Consider the following 26,519-nt stretch of genomic DNA (forward strand, 5'->3'; position numbering starts at 1 on the left):
TTAGAGGACCCCTTTCAAGATTTCCTGTAGAGCTGGTTTGGTGTTTGCAAATTCTTTCAGTTTTTGTTTGTCCTGGAAGCTTTTGATCTCTCCTTCTATTTTCAATGATAGCCTAGCTGGATAGAGTATTCTTGGCTGCATGTTTTTCTCGTTTAGTGCTCTGAATATATCATGCCAGCTCTTTCTGGCCTGCCAGGTCTCTGTGGATAAGTCTGCTGCCAATCTAATATTTTTACCATTGTATGTTACAGACTTCTTTTCCCGGGCTGCTTTCAGGATTTTCTCTTTGTCACTAAGACTTGTCAATTTTACTATTAGGTGATGGGGTATGGACCTATTCTTGTTGACTTTGAGGGGGTTTCTCTGCACCTCCTGGATTTTGATGCTTGTTCCCTTTGCCATATTAGGGAAATTCTCTCCAATAATTCTCTCCAATAGACCTTCTGCTCCCCTCTCTCTCTCTTCTTCTTCTGGAATCCCAATTATTCTCATGTTGTTTCGTCTTATGGTGTCACTTATCTCTCGAATTCTCCCCTTGTGGTCCAGTAGCTATTTGTCCCTCTTTTGCTCGGCTTCTTTATTCTCTGTCATTTGGTCTTCTATATCACTAATTCTTTCTTCTGCCTCATTTATCCTAGCAGTGAGAGCCTCCATTTTTGATTGCACCTCATTAATAGCTTTTTTTATTTCAACTTGGTTAGATTTTAGTTCTTTAATTTCTCCAGAAAGGGCTTTTATATCTCCAGAGAGGGTTTCTCTAATATCTTCCATGCCTTTTTCAAGCCTGGCTAGAACATTCAGAATTGTTATTCTGAACTCTTGATCTGACATATTACCAATGTCTGTGTTGATTAGGTCCCCAGCCTTCGGTACTGCCTCTTGTTCTTTTGTTTGTGGTAATTTTTTCCGCCTTGAAATTTTGTCTAGATAAGAGGATATGAAGGATCAAATGAAATACTAAAAGGGTGGCAAAGACCCCAGAAAAATACGCTATAACCAAATCAGAAGAGACCCCAAATTATGGGGGGGTGGAGAAAGGGGATAAAAAGAGGTTCAGGAAAAAAAAAGAAAAAAATTAAAAAAATAAAACAAACAAAGAAAAAATATAAAAAAGAAAGAAAAAAATATATATTTTAGATAAACTAGTCAAAAACGTTAAAAAAGAAAAGGGTAAAAGTTTTTAAAAATTTAGCAGAAGAAGAAAAAAGAAAGAAAAAAATTGAAAAAAAAATTGAATAAACCGCAAGACTAGAGAATCATGGGGAGAAAGCCATGAGTTCCATGCTTTGCTTTTTCCTCCTCTGGAATTCTGCTGCTGTCTTAGGTATTGAACCTGCTTTCCTTGATAGATGAACTTCGTCCAGGCTGGATATTTTGTTGATCTTCTGGGGGAGGGGCCTGTTGTAGTGACTCTCAAGTGTCTTTGCCCGAGGCGGAATTGCACCGCTCTTACCAGGGACCGGACTAAGTAATCCACTCGGGTTTGCTTTTGGGAGCTTCTGTTCCCTGAATGCTTTCCGTAGAGTTCTGGAGGACGGGAATGAAAATGGCGGCCTCCTAGTCTCCGGCCCGGAGGAGCCGAGACCCCGGGGCCCCACTCCTCCGTGCGCCCCAGAGGACAGCACCCAATCACTCCCGTATCTCCAGCCTCCAGCTGGGCTCCGAGCTCACCCAGTCCACAACCAGCTCAAGGTAATGCTGAGCTGAGAGTTCGTTCTAACACCTGCGAGCTCTGTGACACTCCGACACCCCCGATCCTTCTGTGACCCTGCGGGACCTGGGGCCACGCTGACCCCGCGTGGGCCTCAGCCCGGTTTAGCTTCTGGAGCAATGTCCCTCAGTGGAACAGACTTTTAAAAGTCCTGATTTTGTGCTCTGTTGCTCCGCCGATTGCCGGATCCGGCCCCTCCCCCTGCGATCTATCTTTCCCGTCCTTTTAGATTCACTTCTCCGCCAGTCCTACCTTTCAGAAGGTGGTTGATTTTCTGTTCCTAGAATTGCTGTTCTTCTTCTCTTTGATCTCTCGTTGGATTTGTAGGTGTTTGCAATGTTTAGATAAGCTATCGAGCTGATCTCCTGCTACCTGATGTAGTCTCAGGCTGCTACTTCTCCGCCATCTTGACTCCTCCTCCAACACGTCTTTTTGGTATTAGCCATTCTGACGGTGTGAAGTGATATCTCATTGTGGTTTGATCTCATTTCCCTGATAGCTGCTCATGTTGAGTAGTTTTCATGTACCTGTTGGCCATCTGTACGTCTTCTTTGGAAAAATGACTATTCAGATCTTCTGCCCACTTGTAAACAGATTTTTTTTTTTTTTTTGCCATGGAGTTCTATGTTTATATGTTTTGAATATTAACCCTTTATTAGAAATATGATCTACAAATATTTTCTTCCATTAAATAGGTTGCTTTTTATTTTGTTGATGGTTTTCTTTGCTGTGTAGAAGGTTTTTAGTTCCATGTAGTCCCACTTATTTATTTTTGCTTTTCTTGTCTTTGCTTTTGGTGTCAAATCCAAAAAAAATCATTGATAAGACTGATGTCAAGGTGCTTACTACCTATGTTTTCTTCTAAGAGTTTTATGATTTCAGGTCTTACACTCAAGTCTTTAACCCATTTTGATTTCATTTTTGTAGCATAAGGAAGTTTTCTCTTTTGTTGCATACGGCTGTCCAGTTTCCCTAACTTCATTTATTGAAAAGAACGTTGTATATTCTTGGCTATTTTGTTGTAGTTAATTGACCATGTATCTATGGGTTTTCTACTGGCCTTCTATTTTGTTCCATTGATCTACATATTTTTCTATTGTAACCTGGGCATTTTCTGTTGATTTTCTATTGTATCCTGAGCATTTGTGTTATGACATTATATTTTTGATCCTATTTAAATCTTCTCCTTTAGCAGGCAGTCACCTGGTTTAGGTGGAACATATAGGTTCTGGACTACTTTTGTGTACCGTTGTCCTAAAGACAGTTTAGTTTTCGGAGCCCTTGCACCCTGTTCTGGTCTGCTTCATTCTTCTGACATTGCATGGACTTATGATCAATCCCTTACTGGTGCTACCTATAGGAGCTGAACCTGCTTCCCTGGTCCACTTTCTGTGTGGAATGCAGAAAGCCAGAGTGGCTGAACCTGGGTTCTTTTATGGTTGGTGTCGGGCAGGGAAATATCAGGTTCTGCTGGCATTGTTCCTGTGGATAGCATGCCTACCCTTCTGTGCTCTATTGAATTGGGTAAAGGATTCAGTATTGTCTATGCAGGTGGATTATCCCACCTGGTCAGTGCCCTGGATGTGGAGTTGGAGGGTAGGTCAGCTCACCTCGATGTTAAGGCTGCCACTGTGGTCCGACTGGGTTGCCAGCCCATGCTCCAGAAGCAAGGTTAGCAGCCCACTCCAGGTCTCTGTTAAGCTTCCTTCTCCTTGTCCTTTGTTCAGGGAATGCAGATTTTTCTTAAGATTTATGTCTATGCCTATTGACAGTTCGGGGCTACAGTTCTCTCCAATACCAGTTCAGCTACGTATGGGACATAGAAAGAAAACCCAGGACACTCACCACACTGTGGCAAGAAGACTCTAGCAGTTCACCTTCTTCTTTACAGGCTTCGGAGCCTTTTTATGACCCACCGTAAAAGTTCCAGGGTATTTATTTGTATTAGAGGGAGGTGGAAAGGACAAATGAAACTACACTATCTTGTTCCCTGTACATTATCCTAGCTGCCTCAGAAACCTTCTGAAAGTAGACCGTGTATATATTATAAATTAATGTTACCAATAGTTGGAATGCTTGATTATATGATTGTGCCTAACAAATTAAAATATGATGAGTTAAAATATGATGATGTAGGGACTTTTGGTTGGAACAAGATGGCATAGATACATTTCTTTCTGCCTTTCCCTGCTAAATACAACTGTAAACATTGGAAATAATGCAAGAAGCAAAGGAAAACTCTGAAAGGTGGTAAGAAGAAAACTGAGCTGGTTGGAGACCCCAAGGACTGCACAACCAGCACAGTGATAGGGCACCCTGTATCTTCCCCCAATCACCCAGACCCGCTGTTTCCCACCCCCCTCCCTAGCATGACAAGACAAGGCCTCTGGGTAGACTCATTTCTTCTCTAGTTCCTCTAATAATATTAAGCAAGGGGCAGCAACAGGGCATTCCACCAAAAATAAACAGCCAGAGAAAGGCTTCTCATTATTTGCTGGGTCTGAGACACCTTTTTTTCACCAAAAGAGATACACTAAAGAGTGTGAGCTAATCTGTCAAGGAGACTCAACTATAGCAAGTGGCCTAGTCCGGAAGCCTCTGTCCCCACTGCACCCAGAGAGAGAGATCCCCCAGGCAGTCTTGGAAAAGCCCTCCAGCTCCCTCAGGCTGCACCAGCTGGGAGGCTGGGTGGCACAAGATAAATCAGGCAAACCAAAACAATATATTCATACTTATGGCTAAAATATACTACAGAGACATAGTAAGGATATACACTTGGAGCATAAGGGGAAAATAGGCAGAGGTCTGGAGGAATCTATGTGCAGACTTCCATATGCTCTTGCTCTCCCATGAGGGGCCACAAAGAGCACACTCCTCTGTGTAACAAAAACACAACAGCACATATATATGGGCTCAGGTAGGCCCATTAGGAGACTCTACACTCAAAGTTTTTATTGGGGGCTGGTCATAAGGACATTCTTCCTAGCATGCACCAAAATGACAGTTTCCCAAAAAGAAAGTATGTTATTCTACATAAACTATATTGTTTGCACAAACAGTCTAGGCACAGGGAACTACTCTTATCAGTTAACTGTTGACTGGGAACACTCTGGGAACCAAGTTCCCAGACTCCAGCCAAGGAGGCCTTTCTAAGGAGAGCAGTCTCAATACCACTATGTTATCTCTTTTCTGCACAATTGTATGACCCTATGAATATGTGAAGAAAACATTGAATTGCACTCTTTAAATGGGTGAATTGTATGGTATGTGAATTATCTCTCAGTGAGGTTGTTTTTTAAAAAATCCCAGCAAGGATTTTTGTGGACACAGACAAGCTTATTCTAAAAGTTATAGGGAAAGGCAAGGCCCTAAAATAGTTCAAACAATCTTGACAAAGAAGAATTAAGTGGGAGGAAACACTACTGTAATGTAGCTACAGTAATCAAGACAGCAGTGTGCTTTTGGTGGAGACACAGACACAGATCAATGGAACAGAGTAGAAAACCCAGAAATAGATCCACTCAAATATGCTCAACTGGCTTTTCACAAAGGTGCAAAGGTAATTCAATGGAAGGAGACTAGATTTTCAACAAATGCTGCTAGAAAAACTAGATATCCACATGTGGGGGGGAGATGGAAACCACTCACAACTAAGCTTCACAACTTATACAAAAATTAACTCAAAATCGATCACAGACTTACTTTTAAACCATAAAAATATTAAACTTTAAAAAAAATAGAAAATCTTGGGACCTAGGATTAGGCAAAAATTCTGAGACTTGATAACAGAATAACAGTCCATAAAAGGAAAAGCTAATAAGTTGGACCTTATCAAAATTAAAAATTTTGTTCTGTGAAAGACTATGAAGGGTATGGAAAGACAATTTACAAATTGGGAGAAAGTATTTGAAGTTACCATATCTGTCAAAGGACTAGTACCTAGTATATATATAAAGAATTCTCAGACCTCAGCAATAAAAAAAAAAATCCATTTAGAAAATGGGCGAAAGACACAAATTTTCATCTCACTGAAGAGGATATACACACATGGCAGATAAACACATGAAAGAATGATCAGCATCATTAATCATTATGGAAATGCAAATTAGCATCACAATGGCATATCACTGCATACCTATCAGACTGACTAAAATGAAAAAACAGCAGCAAGCACCAAGTGCTGATGAGGATTCAGAGATGCTGCATCACTCATACATACATTGATGGTAGGAATGCAAAATAGTTTGGCAGGTTTTGTTTTTTTTTTTTAAGATTTATTTAAGAGAAAGAGAAAAAGCACAAGCAAGGGGAGCAGTAGAGGGAGCAGAGTCCCCACTGAGCAGGGAGCCCAACACAGGGCTCAGTCCCAGGACCCTGGGACCCCTGAGCCGAAGGCAGATGCTTAACCACTGAGCCACCTGGGCAGCCCGGTTTGGCGGTTTTTATACAACTAAACATACAATTAACATCCAAACTATCAATTGTACTCTTGGACATTTACCCCACACAAATGAAAAATTATATCCACATAAAAACCTGTACAGGGGTGCTACATGGTTTCAGGTCAGGTTATGATCTCACAGTTGTGAGATGGAGTCCCTTGCAGGCTCCATGCTCACTGTGGAGTCTGCTTGAGAGTCTCTCCTCTGTGCTCCTCCTACTTGTGCTCTCTCTCTCTAAAATAAGAAATCTACTTTAAAAATAGCAAAAAAATTAAAACCCATACATAGATGTTCATAACAGCTTTCTTTACAACAGCAAAAATTAGAATCAGCCCTGATTTGCTTCACTGGGTGAATGGTTAAACAAACTCTGGTACAGCCATACCATGGAATATTACTCAACAACAAAGAGGAATAAACTATTGTTATAACAGCTTGGATAGATCTCTAAATGCTGAGTGAAAAAACTCCTGTCTCTAAAGATTCTGTATCCTTTGATTCCATTTATAAAACATTTTGAAATGACAGTTTTTAAAATAGAGGACAACATTGGGGAGGGTATGTGCTATGGTGAGTGCTGTGAAATGTGTAAGCCTCATGATTCACAGACCTGTGCCCCTGGGGCAAATAATACATTATATGTTAATAAAAATAATAAAAAAAAATAAAATAAAGTAGAGGACAAGTTAGTGATTGCCAGAGTCCTGGAGGTGGAGAAGAAAGAGATGGCTGTGGTGATGGGGGGGCAACACAAGGATCCTTGTGATCATGAGTTCTCTATGTTGTCTGTGGTGGGATGGATACACAAATCTCTATAGGTGATAAAATTATAGAGCACTAAATACACACAAAAATGAGTTTAAGTAAAACTTGGGAAATTTGAGTAAGATCAGTGAATTGTATCAATGTCAGTATCCGGGTTGCGATATTGTACTATAGTTCTGCAAAATGTTAGCATTGGGGGGAATTGGGCAAAGGAAGCTCTCCAAATCATCATATGTCAATGTACAGTTACATCAATTAAAAATTTCAATTTCAAATAATAAATGAGGCCTAATCCTACATGAGGACAGCTCCCATGAAGTCTCCCCACAGTGGTCCCCTGCCTACTTCTCAAGGCCATATCTGCAGATGTCTTATTTCTCCTTCTGCTCATACCCATTCTCTCTTCTCACAGAGTTCAGGTCTTTCCTTTATTTCAAAGCACTCTCCTGCACGTTCCTCTGTGTGGAATTTGCAATGGCAGCCCAGTTGTTTTTCTTCTGGAGACCTTAAACGGTCTCATTAGTCTAAACAAGCAGGACTCCTTAGAGTCAAGAGGTGCACAACAAGAGGGGTCCCCACAGGCCTTGCACTCTTGGAAGTCTTCAACCCCAAAGGGCAGCAGGCAGTTATGTCGGCTCAAGTGTGTTCTTACATTCACCTCCAAGAGCATGATCTCCCCAGTGTTTAAAACACAGAGGGGAAACCCCACCAAACCACAGATGAGTTTATTTGTAGTTCCCAAAAGTTGAATGCCCTGGTGAAGCAGGCACTTCTCTATGTGTGGTCTAATTTAAAAAACGTTGTTATGAAACTTTCTTAAGAGAAGAATAGGACTCTGAATTTAGGTTTTGTTGTCGTTAGGTTGTTTTGGTTTTTAAGAGCATGACTTGTTAGGGGTGTCTTAGAGTGGAATATATTCCATTCCCAGCAACAACCCTCTGAGTTATTGAGAGGTGTGCTTGCTGTTCAAGGGTATTCTGTTTGTCTTTTGCTCCCCTAGGACCTTGCGTTAAGGAAAGACATGGCAACACCAATAAGAGCATCAGCATTAGAGATTTGGCAAGGAAACAGGTTTGGTAGAAAAGGGGTGGCTTTGGGGGACTTTGCTGCCTCTTCACCACCACCACCAAGCACTACAAAGAAGCATATAATCTAATTAAAATAAATCTAGTCTCAATATGAGCCCCTATCTCCTCCATCTTTCCTCCATATTGCTCTTCCAATATGGCTCCAATAAAGCTCATCAGTATAGAAGTTCTGATGCCCAGGTCTCTGACATCATCCATCCCACCCAACTCTCACTCAAGCAGAAGCAGCAGGAAGACAGGATCCAGAGCCAGGGACAGCAGCACTGATGATCCCCTTCACTGGCCACCTAAATAGGTGGCCAAGGAGTGAATCAGTAGTCCCAAGTCTCAATGGCATTGGCTTGCACTGGGCTGGAGTGGGGGTGGTGCTGAATTTCTCTCAAAATTGCTGAGGCAGCGTCTGCCCTGAACCAAGGAGAGACCGAGGTTTGATTTTCAAAGCAAAGGAAAAGTTTGAGGTTTTTTTTTTGAAAAAAAAAACAAAAACAAAAACTATAAATATGCAGTGTGCACCATATGAAAAGAACCCCTTCACAAAATCCAGAACGTTTTTCCCTTCTGCTCCCCTCTCCGGGGTAACATAATTTTACAGGCAATAGGCCTCCTCAGATTCCAATCCTGTTTAGCTGGCAACCAGATTGAGACTTGGACCTGGGTATAATTGCTGACCTAGAAACTCACTGAAGAATTAAGGCCAGAGTATAAAATGCTTTATTATTATCTGGGGAGAAGTGGGGGATGGAGGGAGAGTGTGTGTATTATTGTGCCTAATTCACTGTTATGCTCTGCCTCTGAGGCAAAATCCCTGTTGCTGTGTTCCAAGGAAAATTTTTTGTCATTTTGCAAATAGATGAATCCCCATTCTACCTAATGTAAGTTCCGAAATCAATTGTAGAGAGTCTCATGTTTCTCTCAGGAAATATGGAAACTAACCCTTGCCCTCATTCCTCCCCCAACAACAATCTCCCTCTCTCCACCTCTTTCTCTCTCTCCCACCCAGCTTTTCCAACTTAGGATATTAAAAGCCTTTAAAAAGCTTCTAAAATTGTGCCTTCAACATTCCATGCCTTTGTTCTTCAGTCCTTTGTTCTTCTGCCAGCCTATGAGCTCAAGGGGCTGCCTCCGTGGCCCCGAGCCCACCGAATCTGGGGCTGTGGGTCCGCAGCCGGCTAGTTGTGCCAACAAAGCAGAAAGGCAAAGGGTTCATCTTTCAGACCACACCCCCCTTAAGGAGAATGAGTTCACAGGGAGCTGTCAGCCTGGCAATTGTGGGCGCCACAGACCTAATGATGTCAGAGAGAATACCAACAGTTCCTTCAGAGTCTTTCTCCAGACCCAGGAAGGGCGTCTTCTCCTTCTGTTTGTGGAGCCATGGCACCCGGCAGGGGCTGAGCCCTCCTGGTTGTGAGGAGCCCAGAGGGCCTAACTCTCAGGCACTAATAAGGTATCCAAGTTGCAACCCGCTTTTTGGCCCTGTCCACCCTATAGTTTTCAAGACTGGTTAGAACTCGTTAAGGTTAAAAAAATACACCTTACCTGGTTGCTGTCTAGCAGCTCAAGAAACATACACTTGGAGAATTATACCCTAGACTGTACCCTTGTTTGGAAAAGATTTTGAAAGCAGGTAATGCTCCTAAGCTCACGAATACTGGACGATCCAATTTGCTCAAAGCCTCCCTCCCTCACCCAGCTCCAGCTAGTGCCAGCACTACAAGGCAACGTGCTATTTGCTGTCTGCCGGTGAAACTTGACTTCTGGTTGCTGAGTTTTACTTCAAGAGGGTGAATGTGAATGAGTTAGTCTCTCAGCATTTCCCAGGTTGTTCCCTGCAGTCATCATTTGCAATTAAGTTGTTCATAAAATCTAATGGGTCAGGGTACATTTAAGCACTATAAAAAGCAGCAGCCCCCAATGCAGAATATGACTAATCCACAAACAACACTCAGCAAACCATTTTTTAAAAAATAAGGTAGTTCTTTTCTATTTTAAATTTCAATACCTCGTGTCTTACTTTGTCCTTCTCAAGTATACTATTTTTTTTAAAGATTTTATTTATTTATTTGACAGAGAGATCACAAGTAGATAGAGAGGCAGGCAGAGAGAGAGAGAGGGAAGCAGGCTCCCCGCTAAGCAGGGAGCCCGATGCGGGACTCGATCCCAGGACCCTGAGATCATGACCTGAGCCGAAGACAGCGGCTTAACCCACTGAGCCACCCAGGCGCCCCTCAAGTATACTATTTTTTATCCTACATATACATCTCGCAAGATAGAATAGTAGAATGGTTAATAGAGATGAAGCTCTGAGTCAGAGCTGGGTCTCTAGATCTTTGAATTGTTTCTCTTGTCCAGTATATAAAGTGGGGATAATAATTATGATCTACCTACCTCGTGGATTGTTGGAAGAATTTAGGTAATACAAAGTAAAGCAGTTAGCAATAAATAAATGCTCAGTGGATTGTAGTGATTAATAGCATTAGTGGGAGCAAAATTATACCAAAGAAAGCTTCTTTTGCAATCTTAATGACACACGTCCTTATATGACTACATACATTTACGATTTTAATTTCAGTTATAAAAATATGCATCAAGTTAAGTTCATCTTCTCCTAATCAAACCGAAACATAACTATTCATGTGCTTTGAGTAAAAATTGAAATTAGGTCCCTTAATGATTAGAAGATGAAGCAACTTTGTTCTGCAATTGGACACCAAACAAGTATGGTCCACAAATTAGATTTTATTACATTTTTATCCTCTTACCTTTGCAATTGCTTCAAGTTGTTTCACTGCTGTTGGGTGATTTGAGAGGAAAAATTAAGAGGCCAAAATGATGTAAATGAAAGCCTGGATTAATGACAAATGATGTCAAAACCTAAGAATGTGAATGCAAATTGTAGTTAGACTAAAAGAAAGCCAAATGCCAAAAAGCATATTAAGCTAACAGTGCGTTTGAAAGATTTTATGGAAGAAAAAGAAAGATGAATTATGTGCCATATAATGACGCCTTAGTCCTGTTCATACGGGATCCTTCTTTAGCCAAATTGATTATAAAATCTAACTAAAGAAATGGGGTGATGGGGCGCCTGGGTGGCTCAGTGGGTTAAAGCCTCTGCCTTCAGCTCAGGTCATGATCCCAGGGTTCTGGGATTGAGCCCCACGTCGAGCTCTCTGCTCTGCAGGGAGCCTGCTTCCTCCTCTCTCTCTCTGCCTACTTGTGATTTCTGTCTGTCAAATAAATAAATAAAATCTTTAAAAAAAAAGAAAGAAAGAAAAGAAATGGGGTGCCTGGGTGGTTCAGTCAGTTAAGTGCCTGACTCTTGATTTCAGCTCAAGTCATGATCTGAAGGTCGTGAGATGGAGCCTACGTCCAGCTCTGTGCTCAGTATGGCATCTGCTTGAGATTCTCTATTGTACTTTGTGAATTCTGAGCCTTCCTTCATCCCAGGTCTCTCTCCTTCCATTTCCAGGGGACTCTTTGCAGTACCTCCTGGCCTCTCCCAATTCCTAGTGGTTAAATCCTGACATCCTGGGCCTGGGCTGGCTTGTACCCTGTGGATCAGGAGCTGAGAAGACAGTTTACCAGGAACACAAGTGACTTCACTGGGCAGACTTGACTTGGGGTCCCTTCTGAATCATGGGCTTCCCCCATGATTTGGCACCATTGAAGCATCTGAGGCCTCAGGGAATGGTGGAAGGAGATCTCTTGGACTGGAAGCCCTTCGTTCATGGCAAGGCTGGCTCTGGATGTTGGTGTGGTTTTATTAGAACCATATTTCAGCAATGACTATGCTTTTGACCACAATCTAATAAATGTCGCAAAGGACTGAGTCAGAACCGCACACAGGAAGTGATGCAGTGGCAGTGACCCCGAGAACATGAGGCCATCCTGACTGGTACCCCAAGAGCTGAAACCATCACCTCCAATGCTGCTTTGGCCTCCCTACCCTTGTTGCCCCTCCTCTTGAGTGGTAGACTCCACATGTCTACCATAGTCTTCCTTTCTAGCTCAGCCCAGCCTTGTCTTAAGACTGAAGCATGGGGCCAAGGCAGTGTCCATTTGGCCTATTTGGCCAGATCGTCTGAGTGCCAGTCCCTCTGACCTGGGCCTCCATGGATCCCTCTCTTACCAGAAGTCTGGTCTCCATCACTGATCTTCTGCTCACCTGCTTTGTAGCCTGGCCGTGATACTGCTTCTTTCTCTCTCATTAACTGGTGCATACTATCATGCGTCTTTGCTTGAAGGGGGCCTTGGAGACTAGGTAATTTTTTAAATAAATAGATAGGATTGCACTGAGCCCAGGCCCATGTTATGAGCCATTGACCTGAATTAAGGGATCCCAAAGGTTAGAAGAGGCAGCCTTGCCATTCTTTTGAACAAGCAAGGTGTCATCCTCTGACCAGAAGAAGACAGACACTTTTGTTAACATCTGTCTTTGAACAGGAGATTTTATTTTTCCTGTCACTGTTATTTCAAAGAACAAAATCCCCCAATTTATATGCTATAAGAAGAGGGGCGCCTGGGTCGCTCAGTGGGTTAAGTCTCTGCCTTCGGCTGAGGTCATGATCTCAGGATCTTGGGATTGAGCCCCACATAGGACTCTCTGCTCAGTGGGGAGCCTGCCTTCCCCCACCGCCCCCCACTGCTTGCCTCTCTGCCTACTTGTGATCTCTGTCTGTCAAATACATAAATGCTATAAAAATAAAATAATATCCCAGTGAGAACAGTGGGATTGTGTCCCCTAGTCTGACACACAAAGATCTCTATGTGGCATGGGGTTCACTTTCAGCCTCCTTTTAACAGTGAGGAGGGTAACCCCTCCCTCCTTTCAGTGACTGTTGAATTAAACTCATATACCACATTGAACACATGGTAGGCACTTGGGAGTTGCAATTACAAATCCTAAAAAATTGAGAGTATTGCTCTCAACTGATTGGCTTGCAAAGCTACCAGAATCAGGGTTGGGGCAGAGGGGCTGAACAATAAGGCAGAGGGTTTCCCTTGTTCTTTTAAGTCAGAAACCAAACCTCATAGCTTCCAGACTTCTGTTTCTAAGTAGCTAAAGGAATATCCCATGAAGATGGCTGTCATCATCGAAAGGTTTAGTAAGTGCTATCCAAGTACAGTCTTGTGATAAGTACCAACCAGAAGGGCTAACTAATCACAAGTGAAACCCTTCTGAGTTTGTCAAGCTGCTGATTTATGGGCATGTAAACTGTCGAACTAACAAGGGGATAGCCTCTCCCCTCCAGCATATATTCCCTAACACCCTATACTTCAACTGTCCTAACTCCCATGCAATGTCTTTGCAGTTATTTATGTGACATCTTTTTTATGGATTGTCATCTCTGTGAGAACAGACTGTCCATCATGACCACAGTTATATCCCCCAAGGCCTAGTGCAATACCTGACATACTAGGCATGTGGTAAATATTTGATGAGGCAATGGCAGATGGATGGATGGACGGATGGACGGATGGATGGATGGATGGATGGATGGGGCTGAATATATTCATACCATGGTCTTGCATTCATTTCCCAAAGAAAATATATTAGGAGTAGCATATTAACACAATATAGAATTGTAGAGAAATTGCTCTTCTTCCAATTTAGTTGAGAAAAGGCCTCACAAGTGATTTTTTAGAACATCTCTTAAAGGCTGATGACTATATATTTGTACTTAAATTCCTCTTCCATCAGCCCTTTACTCAGTGAACTTTCATTTCTGACATTTTCTTCTGTCTTTTTTTTTTAAAGATATTTTATTTTATTTTATTTTTTTATTTGAGAGAGAGTGAGACAGAGAACACAAGCAGTGAGGAGGGGCAGAGGGAGAAGCAGGCTCCCCATTGAGGAGGGAGCCTGATGCAGGGCTCAACCCTAGGACTCTCGGATCATGACCTGAGCCAAATTGAGCCACCCAGGTGCCCCTCTTCTGTCTTCTTTCACTCTAGGTTTTATCCAGTGTTTTATTTATTGTTTGTTGGTCTTGAGGCAATGTCCCAGAACCTGTGTGGCAATGGGCACCTTACAAATTTTACCTGGAGAAACCATCATTGTCCATACCTACCCAAGAGATAATTGAGATATGACAAGTGGAATTCCAAGACATCTCAAATTCTTCACCTATGGATCTCCTTGCATCATCCATTAATCCATCATGCTATGTGGAGGGAAGGTTGACCAGATCCTATGTTCTGAAACTCTCTTGTCATTGAGCACTCCAAAGTGCAATTCCCATTGTGATAACAACTCCTAATGGAAGGCGAAGAGGGTGGTTTTCTGGTAGTTTCATATCCAGACCCTAAATCTATTTGCCCTGTTTTGAAATAGAATATTATGTGGAAACGTTGTGAAGTATTTGGCCCAGTTTCCCAAAACTTGAGTTGGAGACTGGACAGAGACAAACCTTTAGGAGAGCTTCTGGGGATTTGGAGAAAATGGGAGGGGCTGTAGTCTCTGCCTGTATGAGATGAAAGCCAGTGACCTCCATCTCCCCTGTGCCCCCGGACTCTGACCTCCTCCCAGGTCTTCCTACCTTGAAGACCATTGCCTTGCTTCCAGAAGCAGAGCACTAGTCTACTGCCTTCCTCTTTGTATGTTTATGTGAGTTGAAACAATCAGGTGTAAAGATATGTATTGACTTAGAGTAGACAGAGCAGCTACAGCTCTGGGGATGGTGGGGGAACTGGGAAGGAGAGGCCACCTCTCCTAGCATCCAGAAAATACACATTTCCTACACAAAGAGGGTCGTCCCTGGGCTCCCAGTGTCTCAAATACCCAGCATTAAAGGGAAATTATCCCACACCGCATGGAGAGGACTGAATGTTCTCCATGACATACAACTGTCTTCATTATAAGGTATGAATCTGAGACATAGTGAAATGCAATGTACATCTCATTATTCTCCATTTCCTTGTTCTGTGAAGGTGCTGTGTTACATACATCAGAGGATATTGTCTTTTCTGAATTGATCATTTTAAAAACCCCAAATCAGAAAGTGTAAGACCTCATTTCCATGCTAATTTTTCTTCTCTCTCAGGAGCAAGTTCTACCCATGGTGACATCATAACTTTACTTCTTTTTTTTTTTTTTAAAGATTTGATTTATTTATTTGACAGACAGAGATCACAAGTAGGCAGAGAGGCAGGCAGAAAGAGAGGAGGAAGCAGGCTCCCTGCCGAGCAGAGAGCCCAATGTGGGGCTCGATCCCAGGACCCTGGGATCATGACCTGAGCTGAAGGCAGAGGCTTTAAGCCACTGAGCTACCCAGGCACCCCCATAACTTTACTTCTAAGGGAAATAAACCCTTCAAAAGAAATATATGGTTATAGTTACAGAAATTGATTTTTTTAACTCCAAGCAGGTGCTAATCACCAGTTGTGTATAGAAACCTGGAGGAGGGTCTTGAAATAAAAATTACACCCCATGTACGTAAACTTGATGCAAAAAAAAGAAAAGAAAAAAGAAAAGAAAACGAAAAAGAAAGAAAGAAAGAAAGAAAGAAAGAAAGAAAGAAAGAAAGAAAGAAAGAAAGAGAAAGAAAAGAAGAAAAGAAAAAGATGAACACTTCATACTTCAGAAACAGGTGGCTTACTAAAATTATTTCTCTGTTATCTGTTCTGTCACAGTGGAGATATCATTGGTTTTGAAAAATCGACTAATTATAACAGCATTATCCAACAAGAAGGAACAGTGAGTATGGAATAAAATAGATTTACTATAATAGACCCTACAATATTCAATAATTGCTTGATCAAATACAACTCTTTTCCTGTGCTTAATGTTCATATTATGTATGATCCTTAACCACTCACTCTTTTGACCAGGGTTGTTCATTATCCACAGTGTGCCACCCACAATGCTGGGACAGAGGTCCTCAAGGAGCTTACTGTTCTCTGTATAGCAGCTGTTTGTGTTTCTTTTGCTATAATTAAGAATGAGGTATAGGTTGTTAGCAATGAATTTGTGTGAAAATGTCTCCATATTACAGTTATAGCTCTTTGAATTAGGACACCAGAACTATCAATAGCTAATCTATGACGTCACACATTGAATTTCACTTCAGTTGGCCAAGATGACATGGTAGTACTTTGACACTGTCTTGTTGATAGGTGTCATTGAATGAATGACTTTTCAGAACCTTTTTTCGTGACCGGCCCTCCTGGGGACTGGATGAGGTGTGAAAGAAAAGTAAAAACAAACAAAAGCCTACTCTCTGTACTTGAATAGAATACAGTTTCAGGGTTGAGAAACTAAGATAAACATGAAATAACTAGTGTGCTATGGAATGGGCAGGGTAGGCTGTAGGTAGATTGTGAAGTCCAAAGTGTGACTGGAGGAGAAAGGTTGTAGTGGGTCAGAGTGATTAGGGAAAGTTTCATGGAAGAGGTGGCCTGTGTTCATTTGCTATTGCTACTATAAAGATTTAACACAAATTTAGTGGCTTAAAACACAAACTTATTTTCTTACAGTTCTGGAAGTCACAGTCTGGCATGGCTTTCACCAGGCAAAGATCAAGTGCTGCCTACAGTCTTCTGGGGGATGTAGGGGAGAATCCATTTCTTATCTTATAGCTTTTGAGGCTGCCCCTGTTCCTTGGCCCATGGACCCTTCCTCAGTCTTCAAAGCCAGCAAAGGCAGGCTGAGTCTTTCTCACACCACCATCCCTCAGGTTTTTTGCAGCTGGGAAGGGCTCCCCACTGTTAAGCACCCTTGTGATTACATGGGAGCTACCTGGATGATCCAGATAATCTCCCCATCTCAAGGTCCTTAACCTTAATCACATGTGCAAGTCCCTCCCATCATCTGAGGTTCCAGGGATTAGGATGTGGACATCTTTGGTGGTCATTATTCTGCCTGCCGCAATGTACTTTAGCTGATCCTGGAGGGGTCACTTGGATCTTCTTTTAGGAAGCATTCATCTTGAGGGTATAGTTGACATTCATGCTGGGAGGTGTGCAGGCAGTGAGGAGGAAGAGGTGAGGATTTGGGGGAGACATAGACTCCAGGTGGGTAGAGAGCCTGTCTATGCCAGGTTGAGAATTTACATTTCACCTATACAGAAGGCTGGTAGAGACTACAGGCCACCATTGAGACATCTTTAGCAGGAGAGTGACAGGACACATATGCTTTGGGGGTGATAACTGAGGGACGGGTGTCATCAAGGATGCAGGAAGAACTAATAGCATTCAGGAGAATTGATAGGGGAGGCAGATAATGCCTAGAGGGTCAGATATTGACAGGAGGGTCCTCCGTTGTATCTCTAGGGTGTGGCACACAGTACGTTCTCATTGAAGATTACAATGTCATTTTTTGGAACTACTGAAAATCCCAAACTGCATTTGATATACCTATGAAATCTAAATGAATTTCCCACTTTTTTCTTTGTCATTTTGCTGAATTATTTCTCCAGAATGGGAATCCCTCTGATTCTTTCCTGAATGCCTTCTGCAGAAATTCCAACTTCAGTGTTTCTATAACATACTTCACTTTATAGTTCTGATTGTTGATATTGTAAAGGAAAGATTTCAATTTGTCAATTTTTTTTCTGAAAGAAAAAATCTTTTCATAGGAAGAGCCTGGAAAGAATTAACTCCAGGAACACATAACTTTGCTTTCTATTATTATTTTTTTAGTAATTGATTACTTTCACATTTTCCTTGTAATGATTTCTTACAGTACTACAATAGTATGTAATGTATAGTAGTACATTACTATGATAGTACATAGTACATTGAATAGGTAGAACTGTGATTTTTTACCATGTTGAAATGTAGAGATTTCTGCAGCAAGACAAAGAACAGTCTTCCTGGAACTTTGGCTCTTGACTGGATCATCCATAAGGCTTACTTGGGAGGCTGATTAAAATGACAGATTTCTGCCCTCGTGTGATCTACTAGGTCCCTAGGGATATGAACCCCAAGTGCTCCCAGGGATTCTGATATAGGTGGTTTCAGGACCACAGTTGAGAAACACTGGCTTTGATCATAGCAACATCAGTCTCAGGAGCATTGATGGATACAGGAGGTCAGGGTGTGCTATGGAGAAAAGGGATGTAGTTAGGGTAAGATGTGGTGGGTAAGAGAAGCTAGCCAGAATTGGACGGATGATTCCTTAGTGCTTCTCTAATAGAAGATGGATGGTCAGGCCAGTGAACTCCACAAAACTGCCCCATCCTTCCTGATGACCCACACCCACATACTACAAGGGTTGCCATCCCATGATTCTAAATGAAGCCAGTGTTCCAAAATGGGAGGAATGGGGGTTGAATAGCACCCAGTGCAAACCCAGTAGGAACCAAACAGCACCCACGGGAAATGACATCCTTTGAGATGTCACCTTTCTGTGCAACTACTTTATGTATTTATTTAGACACCCATGCCTCTATATATTCTAAAAATATCAATAAGAGGAAATTCAACTTGGTATCTTCACAATATCAAGTGCATAGTGTGCATTTTTCCAGGGAGAGGGTCAATTGCTTTCATCAGATTCTCAAAGGGGTTCAGGACCACAAAGAGTTAAGTAGTACAGACACTGAAAATACTGCTGACGATGCCTCCTAAGTTCCCCTGATCCTCGTTGTGATATGGGTGGATAACAAGGGAGCATGAGAGAATGAGGAACCTGGCAGTGTCTGTTCTTGATTGTGTGTAGCAGCTTGTGGGGTAGTGGCCGAGGGCCACTCCTATCCATAAGGGTGGGTGCAGGAGGTCCAGAAGGCCACTCTGCCCTCCCCTGGCTTATAGACAGGAACATACTGCAAACCCGCATAAGCAATCTACTAAGCAAGATATAAGTGAGTAGCTCGGTGAGGCTCTAAGTATATGAGATCTGAGGATATAAGACCAAAAGATGAAATATTGATCTTGGAACTGTAATGTCACAAAGCAAACCATTGGGTTGGAGAGAGAATGAAGAGGAGAACATTCATGCATGTGGCAATCCAATGTGGCAGACTTCAGGAGCTCAATTTCCAACTCCTAGGAATGATTTCTACCTACTCCACTGAGATGGAAATTATTCCAAAGTCATTCTGGAAAACCTTGAAGAAGTCATTTAAAATAAAATCAAGGTCCTGCAATCAACCAGGAGTGATCCTGCCTTCCCTTGCTCAAAGGGGACAGCAGGAAGGAATGCTGAATTCACTTCCTGCCATGTTACCTTTTTCCTCCTTGATGAAAACGTTTTACCATTCTGTAATTTGTCCTCCTGAAGTCTGTGCTCTTCATTTTCCTCGGTAGTCAAGCCCTGGGATTTCTGATATAACTAACCATTTTTATAATACAGGCATCATGACCTAGGTAGGATATGGTTTTATTTCAGAGGGACAGTTATATAGACAAGGATTGTGTAAATGTATTTGTGGTATTAAATTATTCAAAGATAGTATTTTTTATCACATGTTACTATACAGCATATATAATACATGACCACAAGAGTGACACATTTGGGTAATATATTCAGTCCTAACTGCTTCCTGATGACCAGAGTTTATAGAATATAGGGGAAAGTTAATATCCTTTAGAATGAAGTGAGGGGGAAATGTTGCTTGGATCAAAATGTCCAGAGATGTGGATAGATGGTTACGTAGAACATTAACCTGTAATAGTAATGTGATTATTACATGGCTTATATGCAAGAAAATGCATTTTATTTTCAAGAGATAATCCATGTGTAAATGGTTTCTAGTGTGAAAATCATTCTCCGATAAGGACAGACCCAGTTGGATCCCCTTTGTCTGAATTCAGGAGATGTCCATTCTGGGAGCAAGAACTGGCAAAGAAGTATTCCTACAAAATGGTAGGCTTGCACATATGGGAGAAACTAACTTTTCATGCCTCTGATGCCCGGAGGAGTAGATGTCTTCTTATTTTGCCTGTGATCATCTGAACCAGATGGAGTAATATTTGCCTTCTCCCAGAACTCCGAGTGCCAACATTCCCTCCTGGGGTTGGTGGCAGTCAGGAAATTCAGGTCTTCCCCTCACATCCTATAGAAAGGCTCTACCTGGGACCACTGTGTCATCTAGAATGAGGGCTTCCCTATAACAGAGCAGAGAACAGATAGGCAGATTTTCTAGAAACTGGGACTGGGGAATATGAAGGGGGAAACTGGGGTTTAGGGTGAAAGATAGGGTCAGAGATTGGTGGCCTCTTTAATGGGTGGTACAGACCCTGGACTTAGGACATCAAAATTGAAGCTCTGTCCGTGTTAGGCCAATGATGTGTATGCATTGCGCCACATAAGTAAACAACACCATTAGAGCTCAGCTGTTCTCAGAGCAGAACAACATAAGCAGCAGCCACTAAGGGCGTAGAGAGGTCTTTGAGGATCAGTTCATTCTTGAAGTGACCTTAAAATTGAAATCATTTTCCATATCTTCCTAGATGGCCTTTCTTGCCGATGAATACTCCAACTATTGCCAAGATATTTTACAAAACGTGAGGAACCAAGAACTGGAGAGGGTAGGGTTTTATCTATAAAATACAAGTATTTATGACTCATTATTAATCATTTTACTTGAAAAGGCCCCCTCAAGGGATGTTGAGTAGGAATTCATTGCACTGTAGTCCTTAGAAGTCACCTACTTACAGATACCGAGGTGACATCTGAGGGGATATTTTTATTCAGTTTAATCCTTTGAAAATTTTCCAAGGTGCTAATATAACCTTATGCTTCAAATATAATCCAACTGTTTTTGGAGATCTAATTCCTGCTGATTTTGAATAAAATACTGGTAATAGTATTTACCTTGGAATTTTCCGTAATGCTAAAGAGCCATTTTATTGATGCATGTTAACTAAAAAAGAAGCAAGACTTTGAAGCAGGGTCACCTGTGTTGTAATGACTGGGTTTTATTCTAGAATTGGCTGTGGAAAACACAACCAAATCTTTTAACCATTCTGAATTTTATATTTTGTAGTAGAAAATCCAGGGAAACAAGCACACATGTAAATTAGAGCTTTTCTGATGTACTTAGTGTTCTAAGTACGTCAACTTTGGGTGATAATATTCATTTAGCATGAGTTCATTTAGTACTTATTCAGTGTAAAGCATTATAGTGAAGCAGACACGTTCTTCATTTGCTCATCAAACATTAACTTAATTCTTACTCTGTGACTAGTACCATTTCTGGAACTAGGAAGGTATTCTCCATAAGGCTTAAGAAGCTATAATCTGGTACTAAAAGGAGCAATATAAGCCAAAAAAACGATAAATGTGGTACAATATGGCAAGTTCTAGAACAGCAGTTTGATTAGATTGTTTTGGGTGCCAGGAGGAAAAATAACAAAGGTATCTTTTTTAGAGAGTCTACCAAGGGGAAGCCATGATGCTATTGATTGCAGTGGAAAAGCAGAGGTTCAGAGACACTCAAAACTGCAGTAGGAAAGGAGTTCCAGGTAGAACCAATGATGTAGGCAAGAGCAGCAAGATGTTCTCAGGCGTGACATGGCAGAAGGGTCACTATGACTAGATGTAAATATCTCTTAAGGAGAGAACCAGAGGGGATGTGGAGAAAGTAGTCTGGTACTAGAAAGGGCTCATGCCCTGTGAAGAATTCTGATTGACTGAAAAGGTGGTGGGGAGCAGTGATGCAAGATCGCCAAATCGGAGCAGAGGGCAATGAGAAGGTTTTGTCATAGTCAAGGCGAGAAGTGAGGCGAGGGGTCAAGTCTGGAGCAGTGACAATGACATCAGAGAGAAAGATGGACAAATGGGAGAAATATTTCTGAAGCAGATGCGCGCAGGATTGGATGACTTTGGACAAGGGTGGTGAGGGAGTTAGCAGAGATGAGCCCATGGTTGCTGCCTCATTCATACGTACCAACCCCCAAAAACCATGCTCCAAAGTTAAAAGAATTAAATAATCCTGTTTATAACACTATTGCATTTTTTGTTCATTATCTGTGAGCCTCTTTGGAGATGTCTTCCCTAGAGTTACTGCCCCAACAACTGGATTTCAAATCATGCGCTCATCATCAGGTCCTTTGAGAGCTGGCCGTCACTTCCTTGACAGCCTGTATACAGGAATAGCTCCTTGCCTGGAGCCACCGTTCGGTCCTGTGTCAGGATTTCAACGCCACAAAATATCTGAGCCGCAAAAAATCCTAAAAAGGCAAGGGTCTCAGACTGGCCACCTGGTTCAATAAGAGAGTCTGAAGAGTCTGTATGGACAAACATAAAGAAAAGTAAGGAAGCCACCATTTTTTTTCCACAACCAAAGGGGTCAGCAGAAGCCTCCACGGAGAAGGATACCAGTGCCCTTTTGCTCACACAGTCCTTAGGTGAATTCTAACTTATCAAGAAGGTCTCTTTGATTATATACTGTTATATGTCCTTCTGAGCTGACAAGAAATTGAGGGAATCAGTCAGTCAATGAACATTTGTTCTAATCTGGTCTGTGCCCTGTGGCCAGATCCTCATCCTACTACAAATCAACAGGAGCCCCCTTGTGGTCAGAAGCAGCCTCCATTCTAGAAAACTCGAAAATACCATTTCACATCCTCCCGAATGGCAGTTCTCACTGGGTTACTGGAAAGAACACCTCTAAAACTCAGCTTGGAAAAGCTGATCGGCTGAGCTCTACGTTGACTGGACTGACATTCATCCCATTATCATTTGGGGCTGATTAAGTATATACTGCAGGTCGGACTCACCAGGTGCAAAATGAATTCTGGAAGGTATGTTCTGTTCCCTCACCAGGTGGAGGACTTGCTCACTTCCTTCTGGAAATCTCTGCAGCAAGACGCAGTCATGCTCCTGACATTGCCCGATGTGTGCCAGCTCTTTAAATGCTACGATGTGCAGCTATACAAGGTAGGAACACCTTCGCTTTCCTTGCCGGTTTGTGTCCTTTCCAGAAAGCGTTACCAGATGCTGGGGTTAGAACTGTAGCCCTCCTGTTCTGCAGGCTCCGGGGACTTCAGGCCCTCTAAGGAGTAAATCGTGATGTTGATTTATCATCCTTTTGATAAGGATCCATTTGATCTTTCCCTAAAACTCAGCTTTTCTGTATAAATTCAGCAAGAGTCACCTCGTGGAAAGAAAAAGCCAGTACACCTGGTGACCTATGGTTCCAGGGATTAGTGAGCCCTGTGCTGAGTCAAAGTTCTTTCTCTGGTAACTTCAACAAAAGAAGTCTTTAAAATGAGTAATTGGAATAATTGTTTTGGGATATACAGAAGTGCCAGGTTTTCTCATTGCTTTTTTTAAACGCTAGACCTCCAGAGCGATTATTGTTATTTGGAGGATCAGTTATATATAATTTCTGTGGTTCCGAATCTGGTCACGAACCTTTACCTCTTACTTTATTATTTTTTAGGAAACAACCTAGTGCTTCGATGTGTTTAACACAAAGGTTGAAAACTGGAGTCTGGGTTCAATCCTTAAGTAGTTGGGTTTAATCCGCCTCCTATTGGCTAAAACAGTGTTTCTGAAAATTTGGAATCAATTATCAATATTTGAAGATCTTTGAAAAAAAAAATCCCATTCTGGCTGCACACCCCGCACACTGAGCAGTGGCAAGGGCTGCGTGGTTGCTTTCTCTCCAAGTTTGTGGCACGGCTGAGCGTGACCGCTTATAACTAGAGGATGTCTACTGTGGCCGGCGGTCACAGCCTCTTGACAATTCTGTTGTAGGGAATCGAGGATGTTCTCCTTCATGACTTTTTGGAAGATGTTTCTATTCAGTACCTGAAGACTGTCCGGTTATTCAGTAAGAAATTTAAGCTGTGGCTACTTAATGCCTTGGAAGGTTTTCCAGCCCTTGTACAGATCTCTAAACTCAAAGGTAGGTTTCAGTGAAAAAAATCAATTCTGTGAGTGTAGATGAAGGATCTAACTTTCATATTGAGGCAGGACACCTCAGCGGTGGCTTAACTCTTCTCCTCCTGTGCTAAACTGCAGTCCACAAGGTCCGATTGGTTCGAATCTGCTGGCCTTTTCTGGTCCTTCTGCTAATACATTGATTGTCCCTTATAAATACTAAAATGGGCTTCTGGCAGGCCCAGGGGGGTTAGAGGTGCAGGAAAGGTGCTGCTGACTGTGGCCCAGGAAGGGGAGTGGCCGGCATTGCATCCGTCCAGTGGCTAAAGCCTGCCTTCTCAAACCAGCCCCCTGAGGGCCATCTACAGTCCGTGGGCTCGGTGGCCTGTAAGCAGGACTGACCAGGGCTCTGGCTCCAATATTCTTCTGCTTCTTTGTGCTCTGTGTGGCTTCCCAGCCTGGCTTCCAAGAATATCACTCCCTCCTTAGAAATTCCCCCCTGTTCTTAACTTCTTCACACCTCTTGGGCCACTGGGGCATTCACAATTCTGTGGTCTCAGTCTCCACACTGACTTTCTAGAACATGAACTATCGTGCTGCCCGGTGGTAGCCTCTGGAGACTACTTCCCCAGGCTGCTTGTCTCCTCAAGGCCTACAGCAGCTTAAATGCCAGCGCTCTCCTGCGTGTATGAGACAAGGTTTATGGTCCTGGAAATACCTCTTTCCCCCTCCTGCTTCTGTGAGGTTTTCCACCACTGCCTGTAGCTGCCTTCAATGTCCTCCCCGCCCGGGCCCTCCTTTTCCTGGGCCAGCTTGCTCAGGGCTGAGTCTTGCTTTCTTTGCACACTATTTGCTATCTTCTCAGAGTGCCGGCAGCTCAGGACCAGCTCTTATTTTAACCCACCAGCCCTGCATCCCTTACTGTGTTCAGTACTCACTCTGGGAATCTTCCCATGGCCAGGCAGGGACCATGAGCTATGGGACTGCCAGCCAAGAATCAGCAGAAAGAGGGTGCTGCAGGGAGCATGAGGTCTGGAACTTGCTGTGGCAGGGGGTCCATGAAGTGAGGAGACAAAGCCCCGCTCCAGCCTTCCTGTGGGGACTTCACCACTCAAGCCCGATCTCCCTCCGTCCCTTCCCAAGACTACTTCAGAGCTTCCTAGGTGATCGTCCTGCCTCCAGCCTCACGCCCTCGGTCACACTTCCCTCCACCCCTAGTGATGGCTCTACACAGTGATCTGACCCATTAAAACCTTCCATGGCCCCAGCTGCCTGGTCAATCCATGGGCTTTCACTCACTATACAGAATCATTTATAGCTTGGCCTCTGGCCTCATCCTTGTCCCCAACCCCCACTCCCTGCACTGGTGTTCCCCAGCAACACAAGACAGGTTGTCTCCAAAAAGGCCCTTATTCCTGCTCCTGTCTCTGCATAGACTGCCAGTCCCATCCCCAACCCCCATTCCCCTCCGCCACCAAGCCCTCACCCCTCCCTAACTCCTAACTTGCACATTCTAAATGAAGACACACCTAACACCTTCTTCCAAACAGACCTCTCCCTCCCCTCTGCACCCCCACACATCCCTTCCTTCCTTCTTCCCCAGGCGGCTCTCACTGCCAGGTGCACTTACCCTGCTCTGGGGAAGGCGTCTGCACGTCTGATGACCCATCCTCAGAGGATGAGCCCCTAGAGGGTAGCGCTGCCCTCCTTTGTCCAACAATCCGGCGAACACCCAGCACACATTTATGGAGCATATTTGTCAGATGAATAAATGCACACACTCCCTTTATGTTTCCTCTCTTCACCCTTTCCTTTTCTTGGGTCACTTTTCTGTTTTAAAGATTTATTTATTTATTTATTTGAGAGAAAGGAAGCAAGCATGGGGGAAGGAATAGAAGGAGAGAGAAAATCTTGAAGCAGTCTTCCCGTTGAGCACAGAGTCCAATGCGGGGCTGATCCCAGGCCCCTGAGCTCATGACCTGAGCTGAAATCGAGAGTTGGACGCTCAACTGACTGAGCCACCCGGGAGCCTCTCCTTGGGTCAGTTGCTGCGGAGGACACTGGGAAGATGACCTTGTTGGGGGAACTCGAAATTCCTGGGCAAAATTCCTAAACTCCTTTGAGCAGGCACATCAGAGGCTGGGAGTACCTCACATTCCAGCATGGGGGGGGGGCGGTTTAGTCAAGTGGCCCCTGCCAGCATCTCCAAGTCATTCCAGAAAGAGTCATGTCTATACTGTGTGTCCCCTCCCCACACCGTATGCATAAGAACTTGAAGCTACAGGGATACCTGGGTGGTTCAGTCAGTTAAGCAACTGCCTTCGGCTCAGGTCATGCATGATCCCAGGGTCCCGAGATCCAGCCCCACACTGGGCTCCCTACTCAATGGGGAGCCTGCTTCTCCCTCTCCCTCTGCCCCTCGCCCTGCTTGTGCGCTCTCTCTCTGTCAAATAAATAACTAAAAATGTTTATTTAAAAAACTTGAAGCTACAGTATTAATAATGGCCACGTGTATTGTTCTTAACAGAAGTGACTGTGTTTGTCAAAAGACTAAGAAGGAAGACATACCTTTCCAACATGGCAAAGGTAGGTTTCAGCCTAAAGGACAGGAGGGAGCAAAGCAGTTTCCTAAAGCAAAAAGTGAAAGCTGCAAGTATGCCCTAAGAGCAGATGGTAGCCCCTCTGTCGGGAGCCCGTGTCTATCCCTTTACAGAGCAGAGGGCAGACAGAAGGACCTTGTTGGC

The 26,519-nt window shown here is 43.1% G+C and overlaps 1 protein-coding gene across 1 annotated transcript in view; it reads left to right on the forward strand.

Moving 5' to 3' along the window:
* The window catches only part of RFX8 (regulatory factor X8), a 67,692-nt gene that overhangs the window by 26,728 nt on the left and 14,445 nt on the right, over positions 1-26,519 (forward strand). Inside the window, exons 2-6 of the mRNA XM_045981302.1 lie at positions 19,699-19,809; positions 20,397-20,450; positions 22,714-22,827; positions 23,650-23,800; positions 26,303-26,361. Coding sequence (XP_045837258.1) covers positions 19,699-19,809; positions 20,397-20,450; positions 22,714-22,827; positions 23,650-23,800; positions 26,303-26,361 — 489 coding nt within the window. The remainder of the gene's footprint in view (positions 1-19,698; positions 19,810-20,396; positions 20,451-22,713; positions 22,828-23,649; positions 23,801-26,302; positions 26,362-26,519) is intronic.

Source organism: Meles meles, chromosome 16 (genome assembly GCF_922984935.1).
Source record: "Meles meles chromosome 16, mMelMel3.1 paternal haplotype, whole genome shotgun sequence".
NCBI classification, from domain to species: Eukaryota; Metazoa; Chordata; class Mammalia; order Carnivora; family Mustelidae; genus Meles; species Meles meles.